Source organism: Callithrix jacchus, chromosome 9 (assembly GCF_049354715.1).
Source record: "Callithrix jacchus isolate 240 chromosome 9, calJac240_pri, whole genome shotgun sequence".
Lineage (NCBI taxonomy): Eukaryota > Metazoa > Chordata > Mammalia > Primates > Cebidae > Callithrix > Callithrix jacchus.
In genome coordinates this window covers 33,511,149-33,526,638 of record NC_133510.1, presented here as the reverse complement: position 1 = coordinate 33,526,638, position 15,490 = coordinate 33,511,149, and the positions used below count along the sequence as shown (strand labels likewise).

The window sequence follows — 15,490 nt, the reverse complement described above, 5'->3', positions numbered from 1 at the left end:
TTAGTCTTATAATGCTCCAGAATTAGACCATTCTGTAAAGACAGGAATATCTGCACTGGCTAAGCACAAAGCCTAATTCACTTGCCCCTTAAACAGTGTGGGGGTTAGGGACACCAACCCTCAAGCAGTCGAAAACTCACAACTTTTGTCTCCCCCAGAACTTAACTATTAATAGCCTACTGTTGACCAGAAGCCTCACCAATAACATAAACCGTCAATTAACACATATTTTGTATATGTATTATATATACTCTATTCTTCAATAAAGTAAGCTAGAGAAATTAAGAAAATCATTAGGAAGGAAAACTATATTTACAATTCATTAAGTGGAAGTTGATCAACATAAAGGTCTTCATCCTCATAGTCTTCATGTTGAGTAGGCAGAGGAAAAAGAGGAATGGTTGGTTTTGCTGTCTTAGAGGTGGCAGAGTTGGAAGAAAATCCATGTGTAAGTGCACTCATGCAGTTAAAACCCATGTTCAAGGAGGTCAACTGCACATTACATACTTAACATTTAAATTATCCAGGCTGGTAGGGATGTGCATTCAGGAAAGTAGTTAATAATTTTCTTTTGTTCTTATAAATGGTCACAACTATCTAGTGCAAATCAGGCCAAACAGTATTTAAAAAAAAAAGAAAAAAAACTTCTTTATTTCAAGTTGTAAGAATAAACCCCTACGGGAACTTTTTGGGGCATCACCCTCAATAGCCAGGGAGAGCATTCTTTTCCTTCTGTTTTTGAAAAATGATCAGTAACAATGTTTATTCTGTAACCTTGTCTTTTTATTCTAATCAACGATTTTTGTCATTGGTAACTGTTCTGAACTTCTTCCCTTGTTCTGCATTCTTTGTTCCACACAACTGAAGGTGCCTGGGGATATACAGGAGAGGGTGAGTGCTAAGAAGTGAAAGCATTCTTTTACTATTTCTTTCCTTATACACACTCACTTTTCTGTTTACACTTAATTTTCAAAGTACAGCGCCAAATTGCTACCAATGACTTAACTAAATAGCTCAGTTCCTACATCAAGTCCTTAAAAGATCTGGAAAAAGAGGTAAGTTGCAGAGCAAAAAAGTATCTCAGTCTATTTTTGTTGCTGTAACAGAATACCTGAGACTGGGCAATTTATAAAGAAAAGAGGTTTATTTTGGCTCATGATTCCAAAGACTGAGAAGTCCAAGATCAGGCAGCCCATCTGTGAGGGCCTCATGCTGCCTCAACTCATGGTAGAAAGCAGATGGTGAACTGAGGAGGGCAACGAGAACAAAACACACGAAGTATCCTCACTTCATAACAACCCACTCTAGTGAGAATTCATCCATTCCTGCAAAAGCGAATCCATTCCAGAACTGAGTCTCATGAGAAAGCCCTTAATCCATCTTAATGACCTCATCACCTCTTAAAGGCACCACCTCCCAACACAAACAAACTGGGGAATCAGGCCTCAGCATGAGTTTTGGTGAGGCCAAACCACATCCAAACCACAGCAGGAAGTTTTAAAAATAGGGTGGGGGAAACCTCAGTGGAAATAAAAACTTCTAGACCATTTACCATTAATGCATATGATACGCAGAGGCTACATTCTTTTAGGCTATAAGGATCTTTATCTAAAAGTTATTAACTTAGAAAAGCTGAAGTTTCTCTTCCTTTTTAAATGTTTTCACTTTGTCTATTATTCACTTATCTGTTTAGGAAAGCATTTAATAAAAATAAAACCTTTAACTATTTCTATTGTATAATATAAAACGTTTTAAGAATATTCTTCTGTGTCTCAAAGTATACATATTCATATTCACTTTTTAAATATACGTATATATTTAAAAATTTTTTTATAGAGATGAGGTTTCACCATGTTGCCCATGCTGGCCCTGAGCTCAAAATATCTGCCCACTTCAGCCCAAAGTGCTGGGATTACTGGCATGAGCCACTGCACCTGGCCTACCTTCACTCTTAGTTATAGCAAAGTAAATGCTGGAAAACATCCCAGTTCTTTTTGTATGGAATTTGGCTAAAAGAACCCACTGCTCAAACCACATTGTTAAGTTCATGAAAAACAGCAAAACATGTACCCTAAAACTAGCTTCTGAATCTTTCTGCATATTTTAACATCAGTTCTATTTATGGAATTTGGGTCTGTTTTCCTGGTGTGGAAGTGTATTTGAGGTAGGGTGAAACAAAGGCAGTTTGAGATAATTGTGATTAATAAATCAAAATTTCAAACTAGTCAACTTAATTCATTTCTCCATTCTCATAGTGCACACCCATCAGTTTCTTTAATTATGGAAAGATGGTCTTTCTAGGACCAGAGAAAACATCTGATATTACACTGAAAATTTAGTGAAATCTATAGACTTTTACTTTAGGTCATCCAAGAGGGCATGAAAATAATTTTTGTTACAAAAAATATTTTTGTATTTTTGTGATGGGATTTTACCTATAACAATAATAAAAGCTCACGTTTACTGAGTGGCCAATATGTATCAAGATAATTGTTAAGAATTTTACATGGATTGACTTAATCCTCCAATAACCCTAGAAAGTAGATATGATTACCATTAGCCCTGTTTTATAGATGGAAAGTAAGTTTGGGTAATTTAAGCTCACTTCCATTCTACAACAGGGATTCAAACACCAGGTGCCAGTTAGCACGCTTAATCTCCACACTATACTGTCTTCCCACCTATGTAGAAAGTTGAGTATACTCCATTTAGGTAAAATCCCATCTCCTGTCAGATTTTTCTCTCTTGCAGTGCATTTAAAATTCATCCTGAAGTATTGAATCATGAGATGTAATGCCTTTAAAGCACAGTTTTGACTTAAATATTTTCCCTATTACATTTTTAAATTTTTACTATCTCTCAAAATGAATATATAAAACATTTCAAAACATGTTAAAAACAGAATAAGACAAAAAAATTCATGTTTTAAAGGAACATAACCGGTTAGTTGGTATTCCAATGAAAGCATCTTATAATAAACACAAATTTTAATTTTTCATTTAACAACACTAAAGAATGAGGTATATAAATGTTTTAATCACAGACTTTTACTGTATGCAATTAACTGTATTTCACAACTAGCATCTTACAAAAAAGACAGTACCACTGTGCCTGAAAAAATACTATAAACAGGAAATTACATTACCACACAAAACCACCAAATATCACAACTGTTAGGGTCTACAGTTTTATTTTTTTTCTTCAAATGTTACCATGATGTCTTATGTGATATTTTGTATCCACATTCTATTTTTAATTTCATTTACAATTCAGACATCTCCTATAGGTGGATATATATTAAGCAAATGGTTAAAAGGAAGCAGGAGACCCCAGGAGAATTTAAGAAGTACTGTGTGGTTTCTAGGCTGAAATTTTAAATACAACATAAAACACTTTAATAGTTGTAAACAAAAATGTAAATTCTGTGTCATAAAAATATTTATTGGCAATTTTACATAGTATAAGTGGGGCTGTAGTTTTTTCCTTTCTGGCTACTGAGTAATGTGTAAACTGGCAGTTGTGTCTGAAAATAGGGTACTATGATTTTTATAAGGATTGTTATATTTAATAAGAGGCCAATTTAACTGATTTAAAATTAGTTATTTCCCATTTCTGTGCAACAATTCCCATATTAATTAGATTCATACTTCTATGGCCCTGGATAAGTTTGGGACAAGGAAACAGTGATAAAACTATCATTAAGTTAAAGCTTTTCTAAAATTACAGCTTGTAAAATATGGCAAGTTTCTTTTCTCTTGTTTTTGCCAAGTGCTTATAATTATTTGAATTTTAATGTTTTATATGATACAAAAAATACCAGTGTTCAATGACAATAGCACTAAACCTGAATTATAAAGCTAAATAATCAATATTTTATTGTTTACTAGTCTGCTAGTAAACATTACAATAAATGAATGTTTTGAAAAATAAGCAAAGAAACAAAAAAACCTCAAAAAATGGATAAAACCAGAAACACAATTCAGAAACAATAATTAGTAAAACGTGTCAAAAAGACTGGCAAAGGTTCATACAAATTCTTTATTTCATAACAATTTTCCTATTTAACCACACCAAGTACCAGCAGGTGTATTGAAGAGGATAACCATTAAGAAAAACCTGTTGCAGCAACAGTTGATTAAGTTGATCTTTGACTTGTATACATATAACTATCTGTTTCACAATTCTCAAATAATACATATTTAGGCAGCTTGCACTATGTTATAAAAAATTTAAATTCATTACATGCCAATAGTAGAGAATTCAAGAATTATGTGTTAGAATTCACTAAACTAAAAGTGAAAATACACTTACCAATAACACTGCATAATGAATAATTCAACCACATTTTCATGGCACTTAATTGCAGATACCAAAATATTAAGTCTGGAAATGTTTGGGTAGGCATAGTTGCAATAAAATCTACAAATTTTAACAAATTTCTATTTTATGTAAAACTCAAATTATGGATTGTTCATGAATAAGTTTGTCATGAAAATGTGGTACCTCTTGGCATAATCTGTGTATTTGCATGGTAGGACAGAAGTAACTAAGAAATTAGTTACTTTGGAGAAAATAAACTTAAATTGGAGAAAATAAACTTTAATGAGATTCTCCATTCAATGATGAGGCTTCTCCTCTAGGTGAAGATGACCTGGACATTCCCCTCTCTGTGTTATCAGAACTAGAGCCACTTTGACTGTGTTGATCTGCAGAAGCAGCACTAGATGCAGGTGGTGACTTTGTTTTCTCCTTAAAGTCTGTAATAATGACTGTCAGATCTCCAACGGTCACTTCCAAATGCTGAGCACTACTCCGATCCACATTTTTCAATCTTGGCCTAAACATAAAAAAATGAAATTTTAAACTAGCTTTTCTGTCTACCAAATTTCTGAACATATAATAAATAATAAAAGTAGGTAAAAGTAATAAATGAATACATAAAGCAGTTTATGTGTAACCAACCACAAAAACATCATAAAATGTTTCAACTCATTAACATTAACCAGACCAATCATTCATGAATATTCTTCAATGTGACCAAAAACTGTGACAGCCTAGAAGAAGTAAATTAATTGTGCTTCTTTAGCTGTATCATAATTTTGCGGACAGCCTATTCATTTTATTAAAATTGATGTTTTAGACAACAATCAAATAGTTGCATCATGGAGGAAGGTGGTAAAAGCTAAGGTTGAGCTACATGCAAGGAAGGCTGTTACTCCACTAACACACACTAAGGGTATCATGATTGTTCTAACTAAACTACGTACTAGATGTACCCATTTTGAAACACATGACCCATGCGAATATCTGTTTGGTACTTTGAAAAACACTCCTGGCTTCAAATAGTTCTTCTTAAGGGAAAAACAAAACAAAACAAAACACCCAGACACAAATGTCTTCCAATCTAGTAAAAAGAAAAAAGCAGCAACACATTTAAGCTTTTATTTGTGGCTTCTGTGTTTAATTCCCAACCTATCTATCAAACTCAAACATTTCCTGATACTATGAGATCAAATATTTTACTCCTACTTTGGGCATATTAGTATATCGAGGTTAAAAAAAATTAAATGGTTTTATTATTTCAAAAATGTCATAAAACATTCTTCAAATTTACCTGGTTTTCTTATGGCTATTCTTTTTGCTAGTTGTTTCCTTTTCACTTTTTTCTTTTTCTACTTTATCTTTTTTCTCTTTCTTTGACTGTGTAGGAGGCACAAACTGCTGCGTAACCTGCTGTGCAACCAACTGGGAGACAGGTCGAGGTTTCCTGTGTGCATGTTAAAAAGAAAAGTGTTTTAAATTATAACTTAAAACATACGTTCTTTATGAGAGAATATCTCACATTATGAGAACAAATTAATAACGAAATAACTTTCAAGTATAAAAATTCCTCATATGTAAGGCAATCAAATATACAATTTTAAAGATATATATTATTGTTTTTCCTGTTCAAAAAAAAACAGAACCAACTATAACAGTTAAAATTTATAGTCTAAATATGTGGTCAAACATTACAATACTGTTACATAAATCAACATAGGAAATTATTTAAAATATGTATCAAACTAAATGGAATGTGCCCATATATAAACATGAATTCTAAAAGTTAAACTTCAAAGTTTACAATGAAATAATAATTTATCCCTCCTCCTTTAGAGAAGGAAATACCTAACCATTTGTGACAATGGCTATCTATTCTTTAAAACTTTTCATTTATCAAAAAATTTATTGTCAAATTTTATATTTATATTATCAATTTTTTAATTATCAAAATTTCTCACTCCTTATTGCTTAAATCCTTTAAGTTTCTAATGTCTCCAGCCACAACCTCACTATGCTCTTTTGACCTTGGAGATCTGCCCAGTCCTTTGAGATTCATCTACTTGCTAACTTACTCACTTAGAAAATATTTATTGAAAACCTACTGTAGGAACTGTTCAGGGATATCTGAAATGTTGCCTGGCTTCAACATCTGAAGCTGGTACAAGCTTTTACCTTTCCAGCTTTACCACAGAACTTCTACAACTGAGGTTAAGATTAAAAATAAAGTCTCTAAAGTTCTTAAGGCAGAAAAAAGGATACAGCAAGGAAAGAGGCAGAGAGAAGGAGGGAAAAAGTAAGGGAGAGTAAGATAAAAATACATTTTAACAGATGCTCTACAACTAATGTTAACTTTATTGCCTGAAAAATCCTGACCCTTTCTTGGTTAGCAGAGTTTGAGATGCAGATTAAGAGATGCACAAATAAAAGTGATATTGAAAGTATGGTAATTAATGGCTGAGATTAAAAAAGGAAAAGCTGGTGGTTTTCAAATTTAGGGTACATCAGAATCACCTAGAAGGCTTGTTTAGCTTGCTTAGCCCTACCCCCCAGAATTTCTGATTCAGTAGGCCTTGAAGTAGAGCCCAAGAAATTGTATTTCTAACTAGTTTCCAAGTTATGCTGATGTCTCTGGGGACCACACTTTAAAAAAGAAGCATGAAGAAGTATAATATATCTGGTGAATACTGGCACTACTGCAGGATCAAATTTGAGACGGAGAGCAGAGTGGCAGAGAGAGGAGGAAAAAAACCAAGATGGACAGACAAGAAAGGGTCCCAAGATTAAAAGCTAAGCAGTCTGATTTTATCCTTAAGTGATCAGAAATCTCTGAAGAAATTCCAACTTTAATTTTAAAAAGATGACTGGCATTAGTCTGAAATAGGTACTACACTATACTGGAAGTAAAAATGTGAGACTAGTGGTATAATAAGTGATCAGGTAATCTCTGTACCTAGTATTGTTATTTTTTAAGCATCAACAACTTTTCTATAATGGTTCCTTTTGGCCTTAAGAAAAATGTTACTTTCTTCTGTTCTTGAGTCGTTATATATCTCTCTCTTTTTTTCCTAGGCTTTCCTAAATGTGTACTACACAACTATACCATTTTCCAAAATTACACTTTAAGTTCTCAGGTACATGTGCAGAACGTGCAGGTTTTTACATAGGTATACACGTGCCATGGTGGTTTGCTGCACCCAACAACCCATCATCTACATTAGGTATTTCTCCTAATACTATCCCTCCCCACCCTCCAACAGGCCCCAGTATGTGACATTCCCCTCCGTGTCCATCTGTTCTCATTGTTCAACTCCTACCCATGAGTGAGGTAGAACATGTGGAGTTTGATTTTCTGTTCTTGTGTTAGTTTGCTGAAAATGATGGTTTCCAGCTTCATCGTGTCCCTGTAAAGGACATGAACTCATCCTTTTTTATGGCTACACAGTATTCCATGGTGTATATGTGCCATATTTTCTTTATCAAGTCTATCATTGATGGGCATTTGGGTTGGTTCCAAGTCTTTGCTACTGTGAATAGTGCTGCAATAAACATATGTGTGCATATGTCTTTATAGGAGAATGATTTATAATCTTTTGGGTATGTACCCAGTAATTGGATTCTGGATCCAATGATATTTGGATTAAATGATATTTCTAGTTCTAGATCCTTGAGGAATCGCTACACTGTCTTCCCCAATGGTTAAACTAATTTACACTCCCACCAGCAGTGTAAAAGTGTTCCTATTTCTCCACATCCTCACCAGCATCTGTTGTTTCCTGACTTTTTAATGATCACCATTCTAACCGGTGTGAGATGGTAGGTATCTCAATGTGGTTTTGATTTGCGTTTCTCTAATGACCAGTGATGATGAGCTATTTTTCCTATGTTTGTTGGCTGCATTAAATGTCTTGTCTTGAAAGTGTCTGTTCATATCCTTCATCCACTTTTTAATGGGGTTGTTAGTTTTCTTGTAAATTTGTTTAGGTTCTTTGTAAATTCTGGACATTAGCCCTTTGTCAGATGGATAGATTGCAAAAGTTTTCTACCATTCTGTAGGTTGCCTGTTCACTCTGATGATAGTTTCTTTTGCTGTGCAGAAGCTCTTCAGTTTAATTAGATCCCGTTTGTCTATTTTGACTTTTATTGCCATTGCTTTTGGTGTTTTTTGTTTTTTTTTGTTTTGAGACGGAGTTTTGCTCTTGTTACCCAGGCTGGAGTGCAATGGCACAATCTCGGCTCACCGCAGCCTCCGCCTCCTGGGTTCAAGCAGTTCTCCTGCCTCAGCCTCCCAAGTAGCTGGGATTACAGGCACGCGCCACCATGCCCAGTTCATTTTTGTATTTTTAATAGAGACGGGGTTTCACCATGTTGACCAGGATGGTCTCGATCTCTTGACCTCGTGATCCACCCACCTCGGCCTCCCAAAGTGCTGTGATTACAGGCATGAGCCACCGCACCCAGCCCCGCTTTTGGTGTTTTAGTCATGAAGTCTTTGCCCATGCCTATGTCCTGAATGGTATAGCCTAGGTTTTCTTCTTAGGTCTTAAGTTTAAGTCTTTAACCCACCTTGAGTTAATGTTTGTATAAGGCGTAAAGAAGGGATCCAGTTCCAGCTTTCTGAATATGGCTAACCAGTTTTCCCAACACCATTTATTTAAAGTATCCTTTCCCCACTGCTTGTTTTTGTCAGGTTTGTCAAAGATCAGATGGTTGTAGATGTGTGGTGTTATTTCTGAGGCCTCTGTTCTGTTCCATTGGTCTATATATCTGCTTTGGTACCAGTATCATGCTGTTTTGGTTACTATAGCCTTATATAGTTTGAAGTCAGGTAGCATGATGCCACCAGCTTTGTTCTTTTTGCTTAGGATTGTCTTGGCTATGTGGTCTCTTTTTTTGGTTCAATATGAAATTTGAAGTAGTTTTTTCCAATTCTGTGAAGAAAGTCAATAGTAGCTTGATGGGACAGCATTGAATCTATAAATTACTTTCGGCAGTATGGCCCTTTTCACGATATTGATTCTTCCTATCCATGAGCATGGAATGCTGTTCCATTTGTTTGTGTCCTCTCTTATTTCCTTGAGCAGTGTTTGTAGTTCTCCTTGAAGAGGTCCTTCACATTCCTGGTAAGCTATATTTCTAAGTATTTTATTTTATTTTTTGTAGCAATTGTGAATTGGAGTTCACTCATGATTGGTCTGTTTGGGTGTATAGGAATGCTTGCGATTTTTACACACGGATTTTGTATACTGAGACTCTGCTGAAGTTGTCAGCTTAAGGAGATTTTGGGCTGAGATGGAGTTTTGTAAATACACAATCATGTCATCTGCAAACAGAGACAATTTGACTCCCTCTTTTCCTAACTGAATACGCTTTATTTCTTTCGCATGATTTATTGCCCTGGCCAGAACTTCCAATACTATGTTGAATAGGAGTGGTGAAAGAGGGCATCCTTGTCTTGTCCCAGTTTTCAAAGGGAATGCTTCCAGTTTTTGCCCATTCAGTATGATACTGGCTGGGGTTTTCATAAGTAGCTCTTACTGTTTTGAGATTCATTCCATCAATACCTAGTTTACTGAGAGTTTTTAGCATAAGGGAGTGCTGGATTTTGTTGAAGGCCTTTTCTGCATCTATTGCGATAATCGTGTGGTTTTTGTCATTGGTTCTGTTTATGTGATGGATTACATTTATTGATTTGCACATGTTGAACCAGCCTTGCATCCCAGGGATAAAGCCTACTTGATCATAATGGGTAAGCTTTTTGATGTGCTGCTGGATTCAGTCTGCCAGTATTTTATTGAAGATTTTATACCAATGTTCATCATGGATACTGGCCTGAAATTTTCTTTTTTTGTTGCGTCTCTGCCAAGTTTTGGTATCAGGATGATGCTGGACTCATAAAATGAGTCAGGGAGGATTCCCTCTTTTTGTATTGTCTGGAATAGTTTCAGAAGAAATGGCACCAGCTCCTCTTTGTACCTCTTGTAGAATTTGGCCGTGAATCTGTCTGGTCCTGGACGTGTTTTGGTTGGCAGACTATTAATTGCTGCCTCCATTTCAGAACTTGTTATTGGTCTATTCAGATATTCAACTTCTTCCTGGTTTAGTCTTGGGAGGGTGTATGTGTCCAGGAATTTATCCGTTTCCTCTAGATTTCTAGTTTATTTGCATAGAGGTGTTTATAGTATTCTCTGATAATAGTTTGTATTTCTGTGGGATCAGTAGTGATATCCCCTTTATCATTTTTTATTGTGTCTATTGGATTCTTCTCTCTTTCCTTCTTTATTAGTCTGGCTAGTGGTCTATCTGTTTTGTTGATACTTTCAAAAACCTGCTCCTGGATTGATTTTTTTGAAGGGCTTTTCGTGTGTCTATCTCCTTCAGTTCTGCACTGATCGTAGTTATTTCTTGCCTTCTACTAGCTTTTGAATTTGTTTGCTCTTGCTTCTCTAGTTCTTTTAATTGTGATGTTAGAGTGTTGATGTTAGATCTTTTCTGCTTTCTCTTGTGGTCATTTAGTGCTATAAATTTCCCTCTACACACTGCTTGAAATGTGGCCCAGAGAGTCTGGTACGTTGTGTCTTCTGTTTCATTGGTTTCAAATAACATCTTTATTTCTTCCTTAATTTCATTATTTACACAGTAGTCATTCAGGAGCACATTTTTCAGTTTCCACGTAATTGTGCAGTTTTGAGTGAGTTTCTTATTCCTGAGTTCTAATTTGATTGCACTGTGGTCTGAGAGATGTTTGTTATGATTTCCATTCTTTACATTTGCTAAGGAGTGATTTACTTCCAAGTATGTGGTCAATTTTAGAATAAGTGTAACATGGTGGTGAGAAGAATGTATATTCTGTGAATTTGGGGTGGAGAGTTCTGTAGATGTCTATTAGGTCTGCTTGGTCCAGAGCTGAGTTCAAGTCCTGGATATCCTTGTTAATTTTCTGTATCGCTGATTTGTCTAACATTGATAGCGGGGTGTTAAAGTCTCCCACTGTTACTGTGTGGGAGTGTAAGTCTCTTTGTAGGCCCATAACAACTTGCTAATGAATCTGGGTGCTCCTGTATTAGATGCATATATATTTAGAATAGTTAGCTCTTCTTACTGCATTGATTTTACCATTACATGCCATTGTCTCTTTTGATCTTTGTTGGTTTAGAGTCTGTTTTATCAGAGCCTAAGACCCATTTTTATTCTTATTATTAATGTGAAGGTTGATTTTCACTTAAAGATTATGTTTTTGTACCTCAATTCTAGGATTATTTCATCTGGTTGAATTTTGAGAGAAAAGAAGCACAAAACATACATATATATAGTTTAATTATTCAAATAAAGTTCTCTGCTGCTCTCTTTAAGAGCTTTCACTGAAGGTAGGAGGAACACAGTTTATGATGATCTTTTTACAATGTCATAAGTCACTCAACTCCAGGCCCTAAAAAAAGGCCCTGCTATCTCCAGATATCTTAAGGATTGTGATCCCTTTTCTACTTGATGAGAAAAATCAGGATAGGAGGAAATTTTAGAGATAGGAAATAGTTAACTCAGGAAATAAAGGCAGAGTATCATTTATAAAATATGCCTTTTTATGTTCACAGGTTTATCAATCATGGTTTTGACAGTATACTTTCAAGTAATGCCAAAGGTTCTGTGATAATCAGGAGCTGTTGTGCACAAAAATGGCTACCTAGTTAATAAATAAGTACTGTCTAGCCACTGGCCAACTACAATCTATCATCTACTTATTCACATATTCCATGATTAGGCTATATTTATAAAATCTGGTATTAACCAATTTGAGGATCCCTATGTATCTTTCAGACAGCCCAAACAGACTGAATAAGGTTTGGCAGGCTGTTGATTTACTATAATGTAAAAAAATGGGACCATTTCATCACTCATCAGGACAAAATATTTTTGGAGCCGGCTGAGCTTCTGTGTGAGCAGGAGGTCAATACATATTCACTTGATATATGCAATTTTCAACCATGTATCTGCCTTCAAACCCACTGACAAAAAAAATCCCATGTGCTAAATATTATAGGAATAATATTTTAAGCTCAATCAATTTCATAATTTAGCTTTGTCAAGTTGGACACGTAAGATGAAAGAAAGAAAAAGAATATTAAAAACAATGACTGATGCTTTATCAAAAAAGCAGCAGAACAACTCAAACTTCAAAAAGAAGTAATCTGCTTAGCAACACCAAAATATATGGTAAATTGAAGCAATATGGTATATCTCATTGGATAAAAAAAGGCTGGACTAAATCCAAACCTATTGTGAATCTGTTGATACTCTGGCTAACAAAAGCCCAAAAATCTAACCAAGGAAAGATTTTATAAGAAATCACCTGGTTATGGTCGGGTGTGGTGGTTCACACCTATAATCCCAGCACTTTGGAAGGCCAAGGTGGGCAGATTGTTTGAGTCCAGGAGTTCGAGATCACCTCACTGCAGCCCCTGCCTCCTGGGCTCAACCAATCCTCCCACCTCCGCTTCCCAAGTAGCTAGGACTACAGAGGTGCACCACCACACCAGGTTAATTTTTTTATTTTTTGTAGAGTCAGGTTTCACCATGTTGCCCAGGCTGGTCTCAAACTCCTGGACTGAAAGAGATCCACTGGCCTCAGCCCCCCTAAAGCGCTGGGATTACAAGTGTGAGCCACCATGCCCAGCCAACTTCTTCTCTTTTCATGTTGAATACAAACATTATTCTTGAAGGATGTGGGTAATAATGACACTACTGAGTGGTGGAGCTACAAGACTAAATTTTAGGAAATAGCAGGGTTAGAGATATATAGTAGAAGAGTTCCTTCCTTCCCCCTTTCCCCCTCTCCCCCTTCCCTCTCCCTCTCTCTCCCCAACTCCCTCTCACACATACAACCACAGATCACTAAACCCTCAACCTTCTGGGTTCAAGCTATCCTCCCACTTCAGCCTCCCAGGTAACAGGTACCACAGGCAGGTACCACCACAACTGGGTAATTTTTTTTTTATTTTTTGTAGAGACAAGGACCTCACAACATGGCCCAGGCTGGTCTCAAACTCCTGGCCTCAGGCAGTCCTCCTGCCTCAGCCTCCCAAAGTGTGGGGATTACAGGCATGAGCTACCACACTTGGCTATGTTATGTGTTTTTGAAAAATAAGTCAGTCACATTATACTATAATTGTAGGTATGCTTGCAAGCTCCTGGAGGATTGTGTCTTTTCATTTTTGAAACATTAGTAACAATCTCAGAGCCTAACAGGCATTCAACATGTTTGCTAAATGAATTAAATAGCCCTGTTCTCTTCTGAATTTTCTATCTTTCCCTTTTTAAAATAATAATTTATCTCAAAACATATTCATTTATCTTGTATATCATAATGATATCAAAGAATACTTGACATTTGTGTTGGTTCCTCGTTTATATTCTGCTTCAGGGAGCTCATCTACTCTAAGAGTTCCATTTGCTTCCTCTATATAGAAAACTTGTGGCTGGGTACGATGGCTCATGCCTGTAGCCTCAGCACTCTGGGAGACTCAGGTTGGTGGATCACTTGATCTCAGGAGTTAGAGACTAGCCTGGGCAACAGGGCGAAACCCCATCTCTACAAAAAAAAAAAAAATATATATATATATATACACACACACACACACACACACACACACACACATACAGACACACCAATTAGATTAGCTGGGCATGGTGGCAAGCACCTGTAGTCCCAGCTACTGGTGGTAGGGGGACAGGAGGATCAGCTGAGCCTTGGGAGGTTAAGCCTGCAGTGAGCCATGATTGTGCCACTGCACTCTAGCCTATAGCTCCACCTCCCCAATAATATCATTATTATCCATATCTGCAATAATGTTCAAATGTTCAAAAATAAAACCAACTAAGCAATTTCCTATGATCCTTACAGACTACAGCAAAAGGGCCAGAACTGGGTATGTAACTCCTGATCATTTTCTTACTACAAAAATCTCACATCTGGCTGAGCATAGTAGGTCACACCTATAATCCTAACACTTTGGAAAACTGAAGTGGGTGGATTATTTGAGCTCAGGAGTTCAAGACCAGGCTGGGCAACACAGTGAAACCCCATCTCTACAAAAAAATTAGCCAGGTGTGGTGGCACATGCCTTGTTATATACAAACATATTCCTTGTCTTTCCCCTAATATTAGTCTAAATGTTGAATGGTGGGAAATGGCAGAGTGCACTAGGGCAACGTACATGGTCAGGAATTGTTTAGTTTTTTTTTTTTGGAACAGTTTCGCTCTGTCTCCCCGGCTGGAGTGCAATGGCTCAATCTCGGCTCACTGCAACCTCTGTCTCCCTGGTTCAAGTGATGATCCTGCCTCAGCCTCCTGAGCAGCTAGGATTATAGACATGCACCACCACACCCAGCTTATTTTGTATTTTTAGTAGAGGCAGGGTTTCGCCATGTTTCCCAGGCTGGTCTCAAACTCCTGACCTCAGGTGATCAACTCGCCTCAGCAGAGTGCTGGGATTACAGGCATGAGCCACCACACCAGGCTGGAACTGTTTAGTTTTATCTGTAATATTCTAGTATTTTAAAGTAGGTAATATACTATCTGGGCATGGTGGTACATGCCTATAGTCCCAGTTAGGGACTGGGAGGCAGGAGGATCACGTGAGGCCAGGAGTTAGAGGCTGCAGTGCACTATGATCATACCTGTGAATAGCCAGTGCCATTTCAGTCTGGGCAACATGTTATGACACTATCTCTTTAAAAAAAAAAAAGAAAAGAAAGAGAGATAAATATGTTACTTGTGGAATTACTTTTAAAAATAAAATCGACTAAGCAACTTCCTATGATTCTTACAGACTACAAGCAAAAGGGCCAGAACTGGGTATGTAACTCCTGATCATTTTCTCATCACAAAAATCTCACATCCGACTGGGCATGGTAGCACACACCTGTAATCCTAACACTTTGTAAAATTGAGCTGAGTGGATTATCTGAGCTCAGGAGTTTAAGACCAGGCTGGGACCCCATCTTTACAAAAAATTTAAAAAAAAAATTAGCCAGGCATGGTGGTGCGTGTCTATAGTTCCAGCTACCCAGGAGGCCAAGGTGAAAGGATCACCTGAACCTGAGAGGTCAAGGGTGCAGTAAGCATGATCACTTCACTGCATTCCATACTGGGAGACAGAGGGAGACCCTGTCT

The 15,490-nt window shown here is 36.7% G+C and overlaps 1 protein-coding gene across 16 annotated transcripts in view; it reads right to left on the bottom strand.

Moving 5' to 3' along the window:
- Nucleotides 1-1,125: 1,125 nt before the first annotated feature.
- The window catches only part of YAF2 (YY1 associated factor 2), a 77,354-nt gene continuing 62,989 nt past the window's right edge, over nt 1,126-15,490 (bottom strand). For 12 of the 16 annotated variants that reach the window (XM_035255791.3, XM_035255795.3, XM_078338906.1 and 9 more), the window contains 2 exons: nt 5,615-5,767; nt 1,126-4,837 (listed from right to left, as the gene is read on the bottom strand). In XM_035255791.3, coding sequence (XP_035111682.1) covers nt 4,600-4,837; nt 5,615-5,767 — 391 coding nt within the window. In that variant the 3' untranslated portion in view covers nt 1,126-4,599. Of the gene's footprint in view, nt 4,838-5,614; nt 5,768-15,490 lie in introns of those variants that run through there. The other 4 variants (XR_013522707.1, XR_013522706.1, XR_008473766.2 and 1 more) reach the window with 1 other exon arrangement.